Below are 21,471 nucleotides of genomic sequence, written 5' to 3'. Positions count from 1 at the left end.
ACATTGTCCAAAAATGAAAATAAGAAATCTAATCCGTACAACTAATAAGAAGTTAAAAAACATTTTTCTACAGGAAGTGTGTTGAAATGTTGAAGGCAGAAAAAAAAAAGATTTCATTCAAATATACTGCATATAAATTTGTGAGAAAATGGATTCATTCTTAAAGTTGAAAGAAAACCATACAGTACGAAAAAGTTAAATACAAGTGAAAGGCGCTTGGCACCACGAGAGGGAGCCCGCGCGCGTGCCACAATTACCCAATAACTGACCCGTAAAAGAGCAATTTACATACTGTCAGCAAGAATCAGCATCAATTTTGAATCGTCAAACTTTCTCAAAGGCGTCTCATTTTGACTTATGGCGTTTGGGAAAATTAAAAAAAAAACAAAACAGACGTACGCCGTTCAGCTCTAAAATTGCTGTTGATGTTTTGCTATGAAAGGCAATTTTTACAGTAACTCATATCAATGTTACACGGCAAGCTCCAAAAGTGGAAACGGATCCCAAATGCAGATTTTGTTTGGTTTTTTTGAAAGAGCGGAAATCTGACATTTTGAACATATTTGAAATGAAGAGGATTTTGCCATTGCGTGCAGCAGACCGGCCGGCAAACGACTTATGATTAAACCTTATTATTACTTAGTATGCAGCATTTCCGCCAGCATAAATGGGCAAGACATTTTCTCTGAATAGGATTATTTTGGTTTTGAAACGAACGGCCCCAATGAAGAGCAAATTAGCCGGCGCGCCGCGCCGCGCCGCGCCGCGCCGCGCCGCGCCGCGCCGCGCTCTCCCCACGGAGAGAAGCCCCCCGCCGCAAACGGGCGCTCCGCTTCACAAACAAAGCGCCGGCCAAAAATCGAAAAAAAAAAAAAAAAGCTAGCGCATTACGAGCATTCGCCGGACACTTGCCGCAGGAATAAAAAAAAAACAAAAAACACGCCACTCGGCAATCTTAAGCTTCAACGCCGGCAAAGTCTTTTGACAAGTCAGGCGCAAATTGGAATATTATTTCAACGACAGCAAAAGGCATAGATGCTAAACCTAATTGTCATGGGACGCTGACAGAATGAAGTTCAAAAATCAACTGCCGAGAAATAAGATATATTATACGTACACACACCGACACACACACACACACGTTCGGTCGAACAGCGTACGTTAAATCGGCAGAAGAAATGAAAAAAAAATGATCGGACTTTTCAAGTCCGCTTGTAAAAAATGAATACGCAAAAATATACGACTCGGGCGACCGAGTCACGGCCCCTTTCTGCATTTTGTCGACGGAGAAAACGAAGCGCGGAATCTTTCTTTCGGACGGCGAACTCGAGGCCCGTTTCGGCGTTTTGGGGACGAAGGGGAGGAAGGGGGAACCGGGCAAAACCAGCCAGCGGAGGCTCCTTTGCGGATTTCGCCCGCAAAGAAAAGAAAGGGGCAACCGCAAAATAGTCACTTTGCCAGCCCGGCGGCGGCCAATCAGAGCGGCGGGATTGGCCTTCGGAACGGAGCGCGGCCAAAGGGGGAGCGGGGGAGCGGGAGAGCGGGGGAGCGGGAGAGCGGGCGAGCGGGAGAGCGGGCGCCGGCCCTTCCTCCCTTCCCCGGCCCTTCCTCCCTTCCCCCCCGCCGGACGGCGGGACCACTCACCGTAGAGTTTCCCGGGGGCGGCGTCGGCCGGCGCCGTCTCCTCGCCGCGGGCCGGCGGCTCGTCCGGCGAGCCCATGTCGCCGCGCAGGAGCGAGAGCGGCGGCTTGCCGAGCTGCCCCGTCAGCATGGGGATCCCCGGGTGCGACGCCGGAGCGCCGGAGGAGGAGGCGGGACAAACGCGGACCGACGCTCGGATGCTGCTCTCCTCGGCGAGCGCTCGCTCACTAGCTCTCCGGCCGCGCTCCCCCTTTCTACCCCCCGCCCCCGTCTCCTCCGCTCCCTCCCTCTCCCAAAGTGACGGCGCCGAGCCGCCGCCGCCCCGCGCGCGCCCCGCTTCGCTCAACGACGCCGCGTTGAAGAACGCGCGCCGCCCTTACGGCCGCTAGATGATTGGACTCGTGCGTCTCGCCATCTCTTGGCGCCCGGGCCGGTCCGGTCCGGGGGTCGGCCGCTTCCGCGCGGCTTCCGCCGGGGAAACAACGTCGGGAGCCGCCGGCGCTTTATCGCGGCCGGAACGATGCAAAAAAAGGGGGAGAAGTGACTAAGCTTTCATTTTTGATATTTACATCCGGTAGAAATCTGCTGCAGAAAATCAAAGCGTTTACATTTGTCTTTGGAACATTTTTCAAATTCTTTCCATCAACGTCGAGGTTCCGTGCTTGGTTTTTACTTTGGTGCGAATCCAGTCCCTTCAAGGTTATTTGATTTGATTGAAATATCTTATTGCATTTTTAAATGAAGGACCGGAACCATGTAGTTGTTTTTATCAAACATTTGGATGTCCGATTCACGGCTACTAAAATGGCAAAACATTTCCTTGTTGGAGGTCACTGTCTCACAGCGTTGCCGTTGTTTTTTTGCGGAGGAAGGAGGGGGGATGAAGGAGTGAAAGGAAGGAAGGAGGAAGGAGGGGGAATGAAGGAGCGAAAGGAAGGAAGGAAGGAAGAAAGGAAGGAAGGAAGGACGGAAGGATCGGAGGAGGGAAACAGGAAGGGTGGGAGGAAAGAGGGGAGGGAGGGAGAAAGGGATCCCTCACCCGGGAGCCCCGGCAGGAACAGCCGCGAGGCGCGAGAAGGCCCGCGCAGTCACGCGCATCCAAAGGAAGCTAATTGCTCAGCTGATATTTGGCATCCGTCCGGCGCTAATTGCGCTAATAGGAGGGATTGGGAGCGGGGGATTATCCTTAACGACGTTACTCCGGGCGGCTAAATGAATAACCGTCGATTTCATTAGGGCGGGGGACACTCGCGCCCCGACAAGTACGGGCGCCGGCTTTCTTGGGACCGCGCCGGAAACCCCTTTTTCCCCGCTCCAGATCGCTTGCTCCCTTTTGCCCAATGAGGGCTGCGCCGAGCGCAAAACGAAGCCGTTTAGCACTCAAGGCTCCAGCCTGTACTTTTTGCTTCGGGGTATCGCTATGTATTTTTTTCCTACAGGCCGCAGCGCTCAAAGCGTGAGAAAAAAAAAGCCGATGGAAAATCCATGTTTGATCGCTAGCTTTGGTGACCGAATGACCCCCCCCCCCCCTTCCCCCCTTCCCCGGTACCGCACATGAATAAACGGCACATTGGGTCGGCCGCTTAACGCCGAGAGACGCGGGGCCCGGCGGCGACCATCGGCGCCATAGGAGCCGGGGGAAGATTAGAGTCCCGATCTCATTCGCGCCACTTGTTTGGAGTCTGTCAGGAAGAGGAATGCCCGCATTAGGGCGCTAGCGCCGCACGCTCCTGAGATGATGAAATAAGGAGGAAAGGGGAAAGGAAAAAGGGAGGAAAAAAAGATGGACGGAGAGGACGCCGCTCTTCTCCAAAGTGTCGGCGCCTTGTTTATTCTATTTTTCATCATAGCTTCCGGGCCGAAGATTCCCATTTTCTTGGTTTTTTTCTTTTCCGGCCCCCGACACGCATACACCTTCCGCGGAGAAAGAAAGGGGAGAGGTGTCGCCAACCCTCCCGGCCCCAATTTGCGGCCCCAATTTGCGGCCCCTCGCGGCGTTCGGCCGGCCGACGGACTGTGGAGAATAAATATTACAATACAAAGAAATAATGCATCGATGGCTTGCCATCGATGATTTCGGTGACCGCGAGATTCAATTGGGTATTCATTTTGCCCTCCGGCGGGCCCGTGAAGGCGAGGGGGCAGAGCGGGCCGGGCGGGGGCCCCGGTCGGCCCGGGGGCGCTCCCGTGGCCCACATTCGACCGAAGCCCGCGCCAAAAATCAACGAGGGCGCAAAGCGCCTCCATTGGCGATCGACCAGCCGCCGCCCCGTCAACTCTTTCCATTGATTAACATTTTCGCCGATGATGGCGTGCGGCGTGGAGGGGGGGCGACAAGCGCTTTAAAAAACGCGCCCGGCGCACGGGCGGGAGGGCGTCGGCAACCCCGGCATCAAAAATCGGCGGCAATTGTGATCAAATATCCATACGGCCGCCTTGGAGATCGACCTCCAACATTCTCGTAGCGATATTTCTCTCGTTATCGGTAAAGCGGCCTCCGATACGGATCTTGCGACGTATCGCAATCGGGGATGGTTTTTTCCGATCGGTCCCGGTACAACACTGTAACGCGATGGCCTCATTTTATCAACAGTGCACCTTTCGGACCCCGTTTTTGCATTTACGGTGCATAGACAGTACGTGTTGTGAATGCTGCGGTTTTTCTTTTCGGTTTTGGACGAGATCTTTTTGCATTTCGTCGCTCGTGTTGTTACGCGCGTACTGTATTTCGTGAACATTCGCGCAGGACACGTACGGTTGTTTCCCACATAAGGACATTCCGTTCCAAGGAAAGCCTGGACGACGCCAAAAGGATCCCTTACAGGTGATTACTTCCGGTATTCATTTCAAGGGTTTTGGGAGAATTTTGGCGGGACATTCACATGTGAAAAGCGGTCCTTCTCCTGAAAAATTCCCGCTTCCCGAACCAATTCATTTTTCCCAATTAATCAATTCATATTCAGCCCAGGTCGGGCGGGGATGAGGCCAGGTGGCTGAAAAACGCCCGGCCAGACACCCAGGGGTTAAGGCGCTATCCGGCAGGCGGTTCCAGTGGCAACTGGAGCTTCAGCGCTCATCGCGCTCATTAAAAGGATCAACCGCGTCGGCGTCGGCGGCAAAAGGCTCCCCGGCGGATGGTCGGAGGCAAAAGGCTCCCCGGCGGATGGTCGGAGGCAAAAGGCTCCCCGGCGGATGGTCGGAGGCCCGGCGCAGCGTTATCAAAGCGTCGCGTTAAAAGGAGCTCTTTGAAGCTCAATCGGAACAAGGGGCGGCCTCCCATTGGTCAGGCGGAGCCATATTTTTTCTTCTAAGTCTTCTTTTTTTTTTTTTTGCTCGATCGATGGACGGCGCCGACATTCCGGAGCATCAAAGCTTTCGGCGGCCTGATCCGACTCCTCCTATGAGGGGCAAGGCTTGTTTTTCTGCTTTTATTTTTGCCCGACGAAGCTGCGCTCGGACAGCGCATTCATCAAGCCATGAATAATGTAAAGTTCTACAGAGAGCGGCGTGCCGTACGGCGGCCGAGTGACACTTCACAGGACTCGCCGCCGCGCCGTCCCCGGGGACCGCCGCCGTCACTATGAAAAGGTGCGAAAATCGGATTTCCCAAAAAGGGACGGCTAATTCTCTCTGAGGGCGGAAGCCTCGATCAATAAATCATTGCTAAGTAGATTGTAAACCCCCCCTCTTGGTATCGGTGCATTAGGATTCTCCCGAGGACGGGCCGAGGGAGGAAAACGGCAGCGTGAGACAACCTCAATAAAGAGACGGCAAATCATAGCGCCGTCGCTCGAGAAGGGGCTCCCGGAGAGGCCACGAAAGGCCGAAGGGTGCGTTTGGGCCCTCTTGCCGGCGCGCGCGTGTGGGACGCCGTCAAATACGGAGAGCCTGTCTGCCCGCCCAAGACTCAATGCCTTTTCCTTTATTCGCCAAGGCTATCTTTGTTTCCCTTTTAAATGGCGGCAGGGATGTCAAAATCCAGATTTAAATTTAAATTTAAATAAAATCAACCGGACCTAAGCCATTAGGCCGTTGTCCATTATCAAGAGGCAAAAAAAATCAATCGCGGCAGGGTTGGAAGGAATGTCAATTGAAAATGTGCATTGAATTCATGTGATTTAAGGGAAAAATGCTATATTAGGATGTGTAGGGGACCAAAAAGGAAGTTATTTGACTTTATTCCTCCTTACTTTTTTTCAACCATACATTTACAGTTGACCGCCACTACTGGCAGGAAATATACAGTACTATGATTTTCCGAGGCTTGAGAATAGATTTTCCCTCATGTGTCCCAGTACTTTTCAAAAAACAAATTGGACTTTGTAGTAAAATAGTTCCACAAAAACAAAATGTTCTTTGCAACGACAACAAAAAAATAAATGTTCCCCGATAATAAAATAGCTGCTATTGATATTTAACAGAAAATAATAGTAAAATATTTCAATAGTACGTCAATAGTGCCGTTGGCTGCACTGTAACGAGTACATCTTGAATATCTGTTCTACGACAAACTAGATACATACAAAGCAAAAAATCGTAACCGCTTTTTATCCCTGTATGATTTCGATCACGCTGCCATTCGACATTGACTTTATGCATCGATTGAAGCGAAACAAGCAAACAAATCGCATGTCAATAGCAATGCAAGTCAACGACAACAGCGTCGAAATAGCGAGCAAATGTAATGATGCCAGACCGGTGCCCTAACCCTAACCCTAACCCTAACCCTAACCCATAACGCTAACAAAAAGTTGATTTGTTGTCAAATAAAGCCCACCGTTACCTGTAGTGACGCAGTTTACTTTATCTTCGTCTTTTCGAATCCATTCCCGGACAAAACTAATACATGTGCTGCTGGGACACTAGCTCTAATCACAAAAAAAAAAAAAAAAAAAAAAAAAACTTTAAGGAGAACAATGGCCGAAATGAACACAAATTCGAAGAAACTTTGAGGTCTGCTGCTTCTCTCCGTTGATCGTTGCATGACTGGTGGTGCATGAGTGGTTAGGATTTTTTGCTTCTTATGTACCTGCCAACCTGCCGGGTGGAGGCCGTCACGTTCCACCAAGAGAACTGCAATACCCACAATTCCCCGCGTCAGTGTTTTTATCATGTGATTCAAGTTAAAGACAGCAGGCGCTGTGTGCGGCGAACAAGCGTCGGTTTTGCCTCGTCGTGACTCGTAAATATTTGTTTTGTCATGCCGGGAACGTAACAGTTGCTGCCGAGGACGTCCGAGCGCGTTTCGAGACTGGGCGGAGTGCATTTTTTTCTTGTAAAAGACCTGGCGTAACGATGGAGGCTGCGGAGGAGGTATGACTAGCTAGCGTGTGTACGTTAGCCTGCTAATCTTGTCGCCGCCACCAAAATGAACTCTCGCCACTTTTATATGTTGTACCTTTAGGTCATCCCGTTCGCTGAGTAGATTTGAGCAAATGTAAATATTCGGTGGAATCAATATTTCCTGCTTCCTCGTCTTTACTGCTTGTCCATGGTTTACGTGCTGTATAGATGAAGTTTTGTCCAGTGCACTACGTCGATTCATAAGGCTTTCCTAAATTCTGGACACATTTTTTCCACATGTTGTTTTGTTAGAGCAGAGGTGTCAAACCAACGGCCGGCGAACGGGTTTAATCCGGCCCCCGAGATGATTATGTAGAGTATGACAATAAGATGAGTTTTTTTTCTTTTTTTCAATCAATAATAAACTTAATGTTTTATGATTGATGGTAACGTTGATATGGAAATCTCACAGTTATTGCCAAGTATGATTCCAACAAAGGTTGATTCAATATGCCATATTTAGGATTGATGCCGTCACGCTCAGATTATGTTGTCTTGTTTAGAGGCAATTTGCGCGTTGTACTACTTGAGATGTGTAACGACCGTCAAATTGAATCCAATCCAATCTGTGTTTCCAGAAACGGAGCGGACAAACAAGTGAGGAATTTACAGATGAATCCGAGGTAAAACCAATACATATGACCACTGATGTCTAGAATCAAGTAATCTTGCTCAGTTTATGTTGTCCACATCACTGTCAAGCCCTGCTGATGTATGGAGTCCAACAAGGCGTCCAGTCTCAGGAGTATTTTTTTTCTTCATAGGTGTCAAAATCACTCATCCGTGCGCTGCACGTTTTATTGTAGCGCAACTGTCGATATTATGATTGTCTTGCAGCGCTGCGTGCTTTACCTGAGAATTTCGAATCAACTGAATAAATGATGGTTTCATGCGTTAACTTGGCGGGAAGGGAAAGGAAAGCAAAGCCGGAAGTTGAACATGAGCAAAATAGATGTAAACATTTTTTGGAATTATATCACATATAATTCTCACCAAAAGAAAATATAAAAACGTACAAAGCCCCCAAGCCAACTAGCTAGCCCAGTAGCTCCATTAGCAATAAAAACCCGTAATGTAAACGTATGTGATCTGGGCTGGTTATCTTAGGAAATCCTTTCATTAACTCAAAATGAGGTCATCGGCTTGAAACGCGTAGAAAAGGATCAATTGTAAGTTCAAAGTTGACTATAACACACTGGAGTGATCTTAGCTTGCTATTGCTAGCATAGCATGTTGTTTTGATTCCGGCCGTTACGTCGAATAAAAGAATAATTGATGGCCATTGCCTTGCCTTTCAAGGCGCTGTCGTTCTGCTTAGCAATGCGCGCGCCGCTGCGGAGCGGACGCAGCGCTGTGGAGCGCAAATCGCCATTAACGCGAAGTGACGTCATTTCGAAAGCCGCGAAGGAAACTCCGCGTGACGCCGCAATTGATCCGCCGGACTTGTTTGGGCCTCGCTAGGTGCCGCTGTTTTGATTAGCCCTACGACACAAAGCGCCGCTGTGAAGCGGCATTTGGAAAGATGGGCTTCTGAGCGTGCCAAATGTGCAGGGGAGCGGCACAAAGGCGCATTTCCACGATCTGGCGTGAAATGCAATGACGGATTTTCATTTCGTCCTAAGGAAGCTTCATCCCCGCGCGTTTGCTCTTTTCATAAAACAAACTTAAAGTCTTCCGGCGGCACGAAGCCGCACTTTGCGTCACGGGCGGGATATTGCTCCCGATCGGCTGTAAAAGCCGCGCGGCGCGGACCGCGTCGAGTCAAAGCCCGCGTGCGCGCTTACGGCCCGCCGGGTTGGGGGAGGGGGGGCCGCGCCGGGACAAGAGCGTGGAAAAAGTGTTATTTTCAAAAACAATCCTTTCCTCCTAGCCCACGGCGTATCTGTGCCATTTCCCGTGTATTACGCCGGCGAGAGCTCGGATGCGAGGGCATCGGTCACGGGCGCGGCGGCCGTATCGAATCGGGAAAAGCCCGACCGTCTCCCGTCACGTCACGTTCAAACTTTGGCCGGCCGCCGTGCCGCCGGCAGACAATTTGCCCCTTTTATTTCTTGGAAGTGGCAGTTTTACTCTTTCGTTCCCGTTTGTTTTTACGGACCGAGGTTTGCGAGAGAATCTGGATTCTCGTTCACCATGAGTGGGAATCCGTTTCAGAGGTCCCGAAATCGGTACGGATAAATAACACAAATTGGCTTCCTGCCGGCCTCCGTATAACCGCGCTATGTGGCGCTTTCGCGGCAGAAACCGGAGACGGGGCAAATTCAAGCGTCCCCGTTGGAGGCGCGGATGGAAAACAAAGCTTTTCCTACTCGTCGAAACAACGGCAAACAATGCCACGTTTCACTGGATCGCGAACGGACGCCGATCCGCCGAACGCCTCCGATACGCTCGGAGGCCAAGTTCGTCTTCGTACCTTTGTCTTAAACGTTGTCATTGTTTTCATTGGCGGAAGGAACGCTTTTTCGGCACCGCGTTTCCTTTCGTTACCGTGCATCGCGTCGGACCTTTTTGGCGCACGCGCGTTGTTTTGGTTTCACGCCTTTGCGGTTGTCACGCAGGAGGAGGACAGCGAGGAGGAGCCCAAGCTGAAATACGAACGCCTCTCCAACGGCGTGACGGAAATCCTCCAGAGCGACGCGGCCAGCTGTATGACGGTCCACGACAAGGTAGCGAGGGGTCGCGGCACCTCTCTTCTCAGTCCCTCCCGGGGGGGGGCCGTTGTTTTCTCACCTGCGAGCGTCAGGAGACGCGCCAGACGCCATTGTCCCGTCTCCGGTGGCGGCCTGTCAGGGCGCACTTCTCTAAGCTGACGAATCGTCGCGACGGCACGAGCGCTCGTCCGGCCGCCTTTGCCCAAAATAGCGACTTTTTTTCTCGGTGCTTTCGGAGTTCAAAAACCAGTCCGAATTTCTTCATTTACGCAAGTTGCAAATTAAATCCGAGCAAATAGTTCTCGCATAAGGTCAAATTTATTGATGTATTTATTTTTAAAGGACTGGCATTTACATAGCACTTTTCTAATTTGGCACTCATGACAATTTACAACATCAGGAGCAACTGCGAAAACATTGCTTACATTTTTACATTAAATTAGGATAATTTGCTGAAATCCGGGCTCAAATGAGGAAAAAAATGCTTAAACTTCATTTTTTTAAGGATTTATCGTGAAGATTTTTTTGTTTTTTTAGCTTAAGCGTTTTTAGCTTAATTTTGTAGTTTATCCTTAAACAGGCGATTGATTTGTGCTTGGTTTGGCTTGATCTTTGTTTTTGGCGCTGCCTCTGGCCGCTGTTGATATTACAGTTTGTATTTGGGGAATTACAGTAAGCATTTTTTTCTTCAGATTTTTTTGCTACACAAGATATTTTTCCACGTTGGACCAGAATTTTTTTTTTCAAATTTCTTCTTTTTTACTTTCTTAAAATTGCCTTTTTGCAGCGTGGCCTCGGCTCGTTGACTTTGACGAGTTGAGAAGGGGTCCCGTCGTGGGTCAGCGCCGCCCCGAAATGGCGGCTCCCAGCTAGCGTGAAGGCGCGCATGCGGCCTCATATTTTAAATGGCGACTTCCATCTGAACAATCCCCCGTCCCGATAAATCCCTTTTAAAAGTGGCTGCGCCTCACGAGCCGCCAAACCTTCATTTATTTATCTCTTTATTTTTTTATTTTATTTGGGAAGATTGCGGCGGGCTCCGTGTGACACGCTCAGCTGTGCCTGTAAATATAAGCATTTCATTATAGGCTGCACTCAAGCATGGTGCTGGGCCACATGCCGCCGGAGAGGCGGCGGGGGGGCCGGGGGCGCGAGAACATACACTTAAAGCCGAGCGTTTTCTTTTTTTCGCGTGTGTTCTTGTTCCCCGGTGGACACGCGCACGCAATCGCAAGGCATGAAGCGCTGGAAAAAAAAAAAAGAGACTGCAAAATAATAGCTGTGTGCGTAGCTTAGCTCCGCAGCAAAAGGGTGAAGACAAGTCAGACGTACAGTGCATTTATTATGCTGAAGCCTTTTAATTTAAGAAGAAGAAGAAGAAATGCCATTTCACACTGCCTGACTTAATAAAGAGCAATGGCAATTTCACACTTTGGCTCACAAGCTCACCCAACACGCACCCCTGCTCCTTTTTTTTTTTTTTTAATCCCCTTCACCTACACACAAGCACAATTTCGTATTTTAATTCACAAATCTTCAATTTGTCTCCTTGAATTCACTTTTCTTTCTTTCTTCTTTTTTTTTTTTGAAGTTTCTTGCTCTGGGCACCCATTTTGGAAAGGTTTTCCTGCTGGACGTCCAAGGAAACGTCACCCAGAAGTTTGAAATTGTAAGTAGTAGCCACACTGTACTGAATACGTGCGCATAAAGTGTGATTATTTTTTGGAAAACCAGTTAGTGGGGCAATTGATTAATCGGTACCCAAACAACAAACAAACAAATAATACCCGCGTATCTTGTCGATTTTTTTTTTGGCTGATTTACGTTAAAGTTTGATGAAAGTGGTTCTTGAAGTTGCATAACTTTATACTTGGATACAGTCTAGTATTGTCGAGCTGATTTTCTCATGAAAAAAAGACCAAACGCTAAGCATGTTTTGTTTCTTCTTTTGGGAGGGGGGCGAGGGGAACATTTGCATTCATTTCAAGAGGTAAAGACGGTCGGGGGCCTTTTTTGTGTCCCCGTAGAGTTCGGTGAAGATCAACCAGATCAGCCTGGACGAGAGCGGCGAGCACGTGGGCATCTGCTCCGAGGACGGCAAGGTCGCGCATCCTCCCTCCATCTCCATCTTACTGAGCGCGCAAGCGGCGCATGGGCCTTTTCCACGGGCGCCCCTTATCTGCCGCCAAACCCCGCGCTGATGCCGCGGGACCGAAATAGCGAGCGGCTTTAGCGGCGCCGGTGTTCACCCGCCGTTTAATCTCTGCAAATGTTCTTCTAGCGATGGTTATCCTCATCAAGAGTTTGCCGGTTCGCTTGATTTCCGGGGGCCCTTCTAATCCCCGCGAATCCAACTCAATCCTTAATTGGCGCTGAGATGACATGGGGATCTGGCGTTACCCCCCTCCCCCAGTCGGCCGCGGCGCACTAATGGCAACTCGGCGGCCCTCTTACAGCACACGAGAGGTGGCGGCGGAGTTCAAGATTAGCAAAGTTCCGAAGCCCGCGGGGTTTCGGGGCCCCCCGGAATCAAGGTGTGCACTAATTGGCGACCTGGCGGAACAAATCAAAGTTGGGTTTTCCGCACTTTTTTTCCCCCCGAAGGAAGGTCCGAGCTAGTTGCGGAGGCGGCAATTAAAGCCGAGCCGTTGAGTTCTTCACCTTTGTTGCCGCTTTTTCCAGGTGCAAGTGTTTGGCCTCTACACAAGAGAAGGCTTCCACGAGAACTTCGATTGTCCCATAAAGGTAAAGGAACGGATGCGGGCGCCGTCCGAATGCGCCTTCTGGCCTCTGCTGCGCCTCTCGCGCCAGCGCTCCGGCTTTGGATTACATTCAAAGACCAAACGAGAGAGCAAAAAATAGCATTATGATCCAATGAAATGTTAAACTTTTTTTAAAATCAAATTGCAAAAAAAAAAAAAGAAATCTATTGTTTTGATGATTTGAAAACTCTTTCTGCCTTTATTTGATACAATGGCGTCTTTTGCGTCTCACCCCTACATAAATTGCTTCAAAATGGGAAAATAATTAGCATATCCAAATTTCAAACGGGGTGTTGACAACATTTTCATTGTAAAAAATACGTTTAAAACTAAAACGCAAAGGTAAAAATGAAAGAACTTAGATGGCGATGAAGTCATTTCATTTTATCGTCCCCCCCAAAAATGAAAACGCGCAATTTATGGGCTGTATGAGGTGCACCGGATTCTAAGGTGAAAAAATTCCAGGCTTTTAGGTGCGCTTTTAAGTGCGGAAAATCTGCCATTTGAGTAATGATTGGCAATAACTACTTCCTGTCAAAATGGCACTCGCTGCATGTCACAGCCATTGTCACATTTATGATGACTGACTGGGATTCCACATCAGGTGTGTGTGTGCGCGTGTGTGTGTGTGTGTGTGTGCGTGTGGGGAAGGGAGGGGGGGGCCTGCATGTCTGATGGATTTTCTGGATGAATGGGATAAACATTCCCACTCCAAAGTCTTCAAAGTACATTGTATTTTTTTTCCATCTGTACACATGTGGCAATAGTTTAGATTCAAGTGGCGTATTTCCCTAACTGGAGCGTTGCAAAAACATCAATCTTGTTTGACTTTGCCAACTCCTAATGGTGTCATCCGTCCTGCTAGGTGGTAGCGTTACACCCCCACTTCTCCAGATCCAACTACAAGCAGTTTGTCACCGGCGGCAACAAGGTAGCTTTCGACACCTCGTTTCCCCTTTCGCTTTTGATTTGATTGCACTTTTTTGCCCGTTCTATTCTCAAATCCGTCTTACGTGCCGGCTACGGCTAAAGGACCGTCTTTATTTTGTCGGTCTGCTGTGCAAAAACACAAACAAAAAAGAAAAAAGAAAAGGGCCTCTCTGTCTTTGGAGTGCTCGGGAGAGCGGCCCATTTTCGCAAAGTGCCGTCCAGCAATGCGAGACGTTTCCGCGCAAGAGAGGGCATCATTATAAAGATGCTCCACGCAGCGCTGCCTGAGCTCACAATTTTTTTGTTTTGTGGCGAGAGCCTGAATTTGAGTTGCGCCAGCACCTTCGCTTGAGCCAAGCGCAAAATAAATGGAGCGTTTAAGCGCCGCGCGAGGATCTCACATTTGGCCAAGGAGAGCCGCAATCACTGACGTCCCTTTCGTACTATAAGCGAGGAGCTGCCGCAAGCCGCGGCTCGCGCCTGGACGCTCACGCGCGGGACAATCCAACAAACCTTTCATCTTTTCGAGGCACGTAGTCCCGTTTGCATTTTCTGTCTTTTGGCAACGAGTCACGAATACGTTTGCAATCAAAGAAATGGGCGCAAATATATCTTTTTATCGGAAAAGCAGGCCAAGGACCTCCGGGGGTCCGCGGACCACGCTTTGAGAACCACCCTTTTATACAATACACTGGGGTTTTTCTCATCAAATTGCGTATTTGGGGTATTTCCAATTGATGTATTAGTAAACAGTCACGCAATAAATGAAACGCGCAAGTAACGGGTCCGCCGCGGTTGGCGCGGGCGTTGCTAATGGCGTAGCTGCGGCTGACTATATGCAATCATGCCGCGGATTATTTTTAGATCCAGTCCACTGACATTTATACGACGGGCAATGTTTCTCGGCCGTCATTGTTAGCGCGGCGCTTTGCCATTTTCTTTGAATCGCCGCCTATTCCTCTCGCCGAAGGCCCGGGCGAGGTTCCTGCCTGGGAAATCAATGCGCCTCCGCGGGAGAGAAATCCAATGTTTGCCGCCGCCGTTCTTTTGTGGCGCCGTCTCTCGGCGGGCCCGCCCGAGTGTTTATTTTAGTGGCTGATATTGTGCGGCTGTCGAATGGCGACAAACGTGCGGGTTAAAAGCCACGTTAGCGACATCGGCACACACTCGTGCAAATAATGACTTGCAACTATGCTAACACTTGGCGCGCTAACATAGGAAAGACCGACTGTGGAATGTATTGAGATCGGTCTGGACCAATGTTACAAATGGGTCATTTTCAGCGCAAAGTAGTTTTGGATGACGGAATGCTATGCGATCCGCGAGTGACTTTTTCAACTTTAACTCTACGTTTGAGACCTATTTTATGAAGTCATTCCAAAAGGTAGATTTCCTCTTTTGTTTCCGGCCGCCCGCTGTAAAATTGTGTCACGCCGCACAAAAGCGAACAAAATTTTGCCAAGGCGCCAGCCACTATTTCACAATTGTTTGACATGAAAAATGTGACCGTTCCTTGCCACAGCATTAAAAAGACCGTCCGAAATTGCTTCAGGTAGCGCCGGTAGCACTTTTAAAAGACAGAGATATTTAAAACACCGATTTAGCGCTTTTTGTTTTTGTTTTTTTTAACGGCAGCGGTATTTTCTCGCCAACTGCCGACAGAGCCAGGCTTCTCGTTCCTGTGCCTCTTTCCCGTCCGCGCACCGCCATCTGTCGGCCACGCGCAGCATTGCACTCAGCTTTCGTTTCTTGCGGCCTTCCCTCGAAGCTCCTCCTGTACGAGCGCAACTGGATGAACCGCTGGAAGACGTCCCTCCTGCACGAAGGCGAGGGCACCATCACCAACGTCCGGTGGAGAAGCAACCTCATCGCCTGGGCCAACAACGTGGTGAGGCCCCCTCCCGCCGGCCGACCTCGGCAGTGACGGTACGCGGGCTGGACTCTGTCGGTCCCCGTCAGGGCGTGAAAATCTACGACATGGGCGCAAAGCAGCGGATCACCAACGTGCTGCGCGACGACGCCAGCCTGAGGCCCGACATGTACCCGTGCAGCCTGTGCTGGAAAGACAACGCCACGCTCATCGTGGGCTGGGGCGCCTCCGTCAAGGTCCGTCGCTCGTCGCCTTCTTTCCGCTCGGCCCCTTTTTCATCATCGGGGATCCTCCTCTGTAGATTTGCGCGGTGAAGGAGCGGCATCCCACGGAAATGGGTGACCTGCCCAACCGTTACGTGGAAATAGGTAAGGGAAATCATGTATAGATCTCACACGATAATTTAAGACGCGCTATTCCTTTTATTGTTGTTCAAACTCAGGTATGTGGAGAAAATTGTTACGCTTTTGAATTATGCGAGTAAGTGGACCCCTTGATATGGGGGTTAAAAAACTCAACTCGTACACGCGGAAATACGGTAAGTCCGTACTTAGAATAAGATTATGTTTTTACTGTCCTTTCCCAAAAAAAGAAAAAAATGCCTCGGTCTTAAGCCGGGGATGCCACCTCAAAGCCCGAGTGACGCATCCGAGTTTGTCCATTTGCTCCGGCCGCGTTTTCGATCCCGTTTTCCAGTTTCCGCCTTTGAGACGGAGTTCTTCATCAGCGGGCTGGCGCCGCTGGCGGATCAGCTGGTCACCTTGTTCTTCGTCAAGGAGAGCCCCGAGCACGCGGTGAGCGCCCAGGCCAAAGGGGCATCCGTCCGAGCGCCTTTCTCACCTTTTGTTTTTGGGGCGCAGGACGAGGAGTTCCTGGCGCGGCCCCGTCTCGACATCGTCCGGCCTCTGCCCGAGTCGTGCGAGGAGATCTCGTCGGACGCCCTGACCGTGCGAAACTACCGGGACAACGAGTGTCGCGACTACCGCCTGGGTGAGCCGAGCCGGCCGCCTGACTCGGAGACTGCCGACGAAAGCCGGCAAAGCCGAGATCCCGCCGACGACCGCGTCTCGGCTCGCCTAACAAAAAGCCGCGCTTGGGAAAGTAGTCGCCGCTTCTAGGAAAAGCCGGCTTTGCCTTAACTATCGCGGTTAGGTCAAAAGGAAGAGGGTGACGCGTTATGGGAAAGAAATGCGAAGCTCTGCTTTTGAGTTGTTTTCCCCTCCCGGAAGGACTTGTTTTTCAAACCGAGATCTGCCCCCGCGTCGCGGCGAGCAGAGCATCTGGAGGGCGAGCCGCTATTCTACATCGTCAGCCCCAAAGACGTGGTGGTGGCCAAGGAGCGCGACCAAGACGACCACATCGACTGGCTTCTGGATAAGAAGAAGTACGAGGAGGCGCTGCTGGCCGCCGAGATCAGCTTCAAAAACATCAAGAGGCACGACGTGCAGAAGATCGGCATGGCCTACATCAACCACCTGGTGGAGAGAGGCGACTACGACGGCGCCGCCAGGTTGCTTTTCCTTAAACCTCCGGGACGCTTCGTTAGGTCCGCGCCGCCGTCGCAAATAAAATTGGATTTGATTTGATCCCCTCCAACACGAGGCGCGACGGTGCCGAATGTGGACAGTGGACTTAGGACCCAAGTCCTAGGTCGTCTGCGCGCAGCGCGCCTGCTCTGTTAACTCTTTGGGTGGAAAAGTGCCGGACGCCAGAGATTCCTGCGTTGCGTGTGCGGCAGTCGCAGTTACGGCCGCGGCGTCGAATCGGTCGGCTTCATGAAAACGAGTCGAGGGTGTCGGCCGCACCCCCTAAGAAACATCCGATGAGAATTTTCTTCTCGTTTTCATTGGAAATAGATAGCGCTAGCGGTATTTTTTTTTTCCCGATCGGCGTATCGCGACCCGACGCTGATGACGCGGTACGACGCTTTCTCGCGCAGGAAGTGCCAAAAGATCCTGGGCAAAAACATGGAACTGTGGGAGAACGAGGTGTACCGATTCAAGACCATCGGCCAACTGAAGGTACGGCCGGCAAGCGTCACCCCTCCGGCCTTTCCGACGGGACGTCTCGGCTTGCCCCGCAGGCCATCAGTCGGTATTTACCCAGGGGCGACCTGCGTCTTCGCCCGGCCATCTACGAAATGATCCTGCACGAATTCCTCAAAACGGACTACGAGGTAGACGCCCGGCGGAAGCCTGGACGCCTCCGGCCTGGACGGCCGCCTCAAAGTGCCTTTTCTCCGGCCGGCCCAGGGTTTCGCCGCGCTGATCCGGGAGTGGCCGGGAGAGCTGTACAACAACGTGGCCATCGTGCAGGCCGTCGGCGACCAGCTGAGCAAGCGCCCCGCCGACGCCACCCTGCTCACCACGCTGGCCGAGCTGTGAGTGGCCGCTTTTCCTCCCGGGCTTTGTCCCGTCCGCCTCGGCGCCCGCTTTTCCTCCCGGGCTTTGACCCGTCCGCCTCGGCGCCCGCTTCTCGCACGCCGAAGGTCATATCGTCGCGTTCCGCGGCGTGGAATGGCTGCCGATGTTGGGTTCTGCTTTTCCGCTCTCGCTTATATCCCCTTTTATGCCTTTCCTTTTTCTTTGGTTTTTCCCCTGCGCCCGCCCGCTCGCTCTTTTCCTCCCATTCCCACATTTAATCCAGTGGAAATGTCCTGTCAGCGTGTCCGTGAGGACAATGAAGCCAATGGTCGTTCTTATTGACGTTTTTGAAGGCAAAATTTGTCTGGGATTAACAAACTGGAAATTGACAAATATTCCACATGCGGTGTAGTTTTCTACATCTTTGGTGGCGACTTTGACAAATGTCATGAAAGATTTTGGCTTTATTTTTGTGCCGCAGCTACACGTACGACCAGCGCTACGACCGCGCGCTGGAGATCTACCTGCGCCTGCGCCACAAGGACGTTTACCAGCTCATCCACAAGCACAACCTGTTCTCCTCCATCGAAGACAAAATCGTGCTCCTCATGGACTTCGACAAAGAGGTGTGTCCTGCGCCGCGACGGGCCCCTCCGAGTTATTTTCCACCGACGTTTTGCCGCTCGCGCAGAAAGCCGTGGACATGCTTCTGGACAACGAAGACAAAATATCGGTGAGCGCGCCACCGCCCGCTTCATTTGCAAGGAGGATTAGGAAGCTGACTTTCGGTCTGGCTTTTTGGTTCTTTAGATGGACCGAGTGGCGGAGGAATTGGCAGACAGGCCCGAGCTTCTCCACGTGGTCAGTTGACGCCTTTGGTCGCCGACGGCTTGGCTCGGACGCCGCGTGACGCTTTCTCCCCGTTCCGCCGCCGGCAGTACCTCCACAAACTGTTCAAGCGGGACCACCACAAAGGCCGGAAGTACCACGAGAAGCAGATCGGCCTGTACGCCGAATTCGACCGGCCCAACCTGCTGCCCTTCCTGAGGGACAGCACGCACTGCCCGTTGGAGAAGGTACTGTTGAATTTATGGCTGGGGTGGATCCGCCGTGACCAAACGTATACGATACGTAGCAATCAGTGGAGTCGATAGTATCGCGCACGTACAGCACAAAGTTGGATACATTTCCGCAGTACTAGATTTTGAATCCGCGACGCAACCCGCCATATTGACAGCGGGCGCAGCGCTGGCTTGTTGTGTCTGCAAAAGTTGCTCTGTATAATGAAGCGTCGGATGCCATTTCATCTTATCGCTATGCCCGCTGCTTTTTCTTTCTTTCTTTTTTGCAAAAGCGCAGGAGTGAAAGGGTTAAGAAGGTCATTCTAGAGTCAGGCACTCAACTGGTAACCCCGTTACTGTGATTAGAGCAGCGCTTCTCCGTTATATTTTGCCAAGCCCCCCCAAGGAAAGAGAAGACCCTCGGCCAGGGGAGGTCAGAATACACTTAGCTGCGACCCCGTTACTGTGATTAGAGCAGTGCTTCTCAATTATATTTTGCGAAGCCCCCCCAAGGAAAGAGAAAACCCTCGGCCGGCCGGGGGAGCTCGCACCATCAGTCGATAAGGACGGGGTTTTAATCCATCGGTGAAATCGGGGGATAAAAAGCGTGGCGATGATCTGTATGCTGTACTAATCCGTTGAAGGCAGAGAATCAGAAAAGGGAAGGTTAAGCTTTCAAGAATTCGGGAAGCAAAATGTCCTCCCGTATTTTGAAATCAAGCGGCTGGCTTGTAAAAACCCGTCGTTTTTCCTTTGACAAAGAAGGCGCGCTTTGTTTAGTTTGTAAGCGTCGGCCGATACGCGCCTTCCTCTTGCAGGCTCTGGAGGTTTGCCAGCAGAGACACTTTGTGGAGGAGACCGTCTTCCTGCTCAGTAAGAATGGGCAAATTCCTTTGACGGCGTCGGCGGCACGGTGGATCTAAGGCGAGCGCCTCCGCAGGCCGGATGGGGAACTGCAGACGGGCGCTGCAGATGATCATGAAGGAGCTGGAGGACGTGGACAAGGCCATCGAGTTCGCCAAGGAGCAAGACGACGGCGAGCTGTGGGAGGACCTCATCACCTACTCCATCGACAAGCCGCGTGAGAAGCGTCGCCGCGCGGCGTTTTGGCGCCGGCCGGCCGGCCGGCCGGCCGCTCGCCCGCTGAGTTTCCGCCGCGCGCAGCGTTCATCACGGGCCTGCTCAACAACATCGGCACGCACGTGGACCCCATTCTGCTGATCCATCGCATCAAGGAGGGCATGGAGATCCCCGACCTCCGGGATTCTCTCGTCAAGATTCTCCACGACTACAACTTGCAGGTGCGCGCGAAATTCCGTGCTGCCGCTCAGCCGGGAAAAGAAGCTTTTTCTGGGCGCGCGACTGGGGTCCCCGACCTTTTCGCCGCTTGAGAGTTTTATTGTGGACGAAAATATAAAGCGCTCATAAAATAGGAGCTCGCCTTTAACGATACGCCAAACGCTGTCAGTGTCTCTCTCTCCATAACGAAAGGATGAAAAGCAATAGAAATCAGCTTTCACCGAGTCTTCATTATTGTTTACAGCATTTATACAACAGCTTTGTACAACACTGAAAAAATGGATATACAAGTGCATCAAAGTGCCTTAAAACCAACAAAATATGCAAAAAAATCCTTATTTTATTGCAATTACACTTCACGTGACAAAAACAAAACCCGGCGGTCGGGGAGCTCTGCCGCAAAATGACAAAGTTCATCGCAAATGCGATGATCTAAAAGCCACCTGCGCGTATTTCATTACATTTAAGAAATGGATCGCGCAAATCCTCATTCGTTGTGGACGGTGAGCAAAAATCCGTTTCTTCCTCGTCAACAGATCATGCTGCGCGAAGGATGTAAGAAGATCCTGGTGGCCGACTCGCTGTCGCTGCTTCAGAAGATGCATCGCACGCAGAGCAGAGGCATCGTGGCGGACGGTCGGTGACGCCCCGCTCATTAACATATCAAAGCGCAGCGCTTTACTCATGACAAAAAGTTCTACCGTACGTTGGAACGAAACGGTCGTCGGACCTTTCGTCGGTCTCTCAGAACGGACTGGAAGAAATGTTGAAACTCAAATACTTTCCTGGGCTTTCTTTGTGTTTGTTTTGCAGAGGAGAACATTTGCGAATCGTGCCACGTAACCATTTTACCCTCAGGTATGTCGCGCGGGAACTTCTTTCCCATAGAAAGAGAACATGTCCACACACCCCCGGTTAAGCCCCGGGCGTCTGGCCGGGGATTTTTCGCTAAGCTGGCTTTAATAGCACCCAACTTTGAAAGGTAGGGAATCAAGCCATCAAATATAGTTTGGCTTTCAAGCCGTCCAAACGTCGGGTCAAAATTTCTCCGTCTTGCTCGAAGGGTTCCGGCACAAAAAGCCGCCGTTCGAATAGGGGGTGTATACTTTTTCCGGTCGCTGATTCTCCTCGCTGTGCGTTCCAGACATGGCCAAAGCCTTCAGCGTGGTTGTGTTCCACTGCAGACACATGTTTCACAAGGAATGTTTGCCCTCCGCGGGAACGGTTAGAAATCTTAACGTCGTGATTATCCAGCAGGCGGGAAAAATGCAATTTGACTCATTTTCCTTTTTTCTTGGTCCAGACGTCCGGGGCCGGTGTGCAGTTTTGCAACATCTGCAGCGCAAAGAGGCGTGGGCCGGGAGGCGGCATCCTGGAGATGGCGTAATAGCTTCTTGAAAAAGACAACAAAAATGCCCTTAAAATCTGTGGACACCTTCTTCTTGCCAGCCAGCATGGAAATAATCAAATAAAACTTCAAAATGAAAAAAAAAAAACGTTTATCGTTTGTTGAAGATTTGACTACGTACTGCAACTTTTTCAATCATTTGC

At 51.0% G+C, this 21,471-nt stretch overlaps 2 protein-coding genes across 6 annotated transcripts in view; one reads left to right on the top strand and one right to left on the bottom strand.

Annotated features, from left to right (window-relative positions):
• Window positions 1–3,839, bottom strand: part of pou6f2 (POU class 6 homeobox 2) — a 42,501-nt gene extending 38,662 nt beyond the window's left edge. The window contains exons 1-2 of the mRNA XM_088402477.1: window positions 3,707–3,839; window positions 1,645–1,977 (exon numbers count right to left, since the gene is read on the bottom strand). Of these exons, the coding sequence (XP_088258603.1) occupies window positions 1,645–1,977; window positions 3,707–3,839 (466 nt within the window). The remainder of the gene's footprint in view (window positions 1–1,644; window positions 1,978–3,706) is intronic.
• Window positions 3,840–6,754: 2,915 nt separating this feature from the next.
• vps41 (VPS41 subunit of HOPS complex) lies at window positions 6,755–21,424 on the top strand. 5 transcript variants are annotated; one of them, XM_088441998.1, is made up of 27 exons: window positions 6,755–6,954; window positions 7,563–7,607; window positions 9,543–9,650; window positions 11,227–11,304; window positions 11,663–11,737; window positions 12,318–12,380; window positions 13,263–13,328; window positions 15,096–15,215; window positions 15,287–15,433; window positions 15,499–15,565; window positions 15,894–15,991; window positions 16,058–16,187; window positions 16,473–16,707; window positions 17,137–17,218; window positions 17,281–17,373; window positions 17,450–17,577; window positions 18,042–18,186; window positions 18,252–18,293; window positions 18,371–18,421; window positions 18,499–18,636; window positions 19,440–19,494; window positions 19,562–19,702; window positions 19,786–19,922; window positions 20,457–20,556; window positions 20,734–20,902; window positions 21,065–21,144; window positions 21,224–21,424. In XM_088441998.1, the coding sequence occupies exons 1-27, from the start codon at window positions 6,937–6,939 to the stop codon at window positions 21,316–21,318; spliced, it is 2,706 nt and encodes a 901-aa protein (XP_088298124.1). In that variant the 5' UTR covers window positions 6,755–6,936; the 3' UTR covers window positions 21,319–21,424. The 5 variants fall into 5 exon arrangements, 4 of the variants coding, with proteins under 4 accessions (XP_088298124.1, XP_088298123.1, XP_088298126.1 ...); XM_088441997.1 differs by having other exon boundaries at window positions 20,984–21,144; XM_088442000.1 differs by having other exon boundaries at window positions 20,734–20,778; window positions 21,224–21,421.
• The last annotated feature ends 47 nt before the right edge of the window (window positions 21,425–21,471 follow it).

Source organism: Hippichthys cyanospilos, chromosome 19 (genome assembly GCF_059441005.1).
Source record: "Hippichthys cyanospilos isolate Australia breed blue-spotted pipefish chromosome 19, RoL_Hcya_1.0, whole genome shotgun sequence".
NCBI classification, from domain to species: domain Eukaryota; kingdom Metazoa; phylum Chordata; class Actinopteri; order Syngnathiformes; family Syngnathidae; genus Hippichthys; species Hippichthys cyanospilos.
Note: the sequence above shows the minus strand (reverse complement) of the source record. Positions and strands in the feature narration are given on the sequence as shown.

Excerpts from the sequence above, each read along its gene's own strand:
- vps41 (XM_088441997.1), top strand. Across the intron at positions 15,216-15,286 it reads TCGCCTGGGCCAACAACGTG|GGCGTGAAAATCTACGACAT; the intron begins GTGAGGCCCCCT and ends GGTCCCCGTCAG. Across the intron at positions 18,294-18,370 it reads ACAACGAAGACAAAATATCG|ATGGACCGAGTGGCGGAGGA; the intron begins GTGAGCGCGCCA and ends TTGGTTCTTTAG.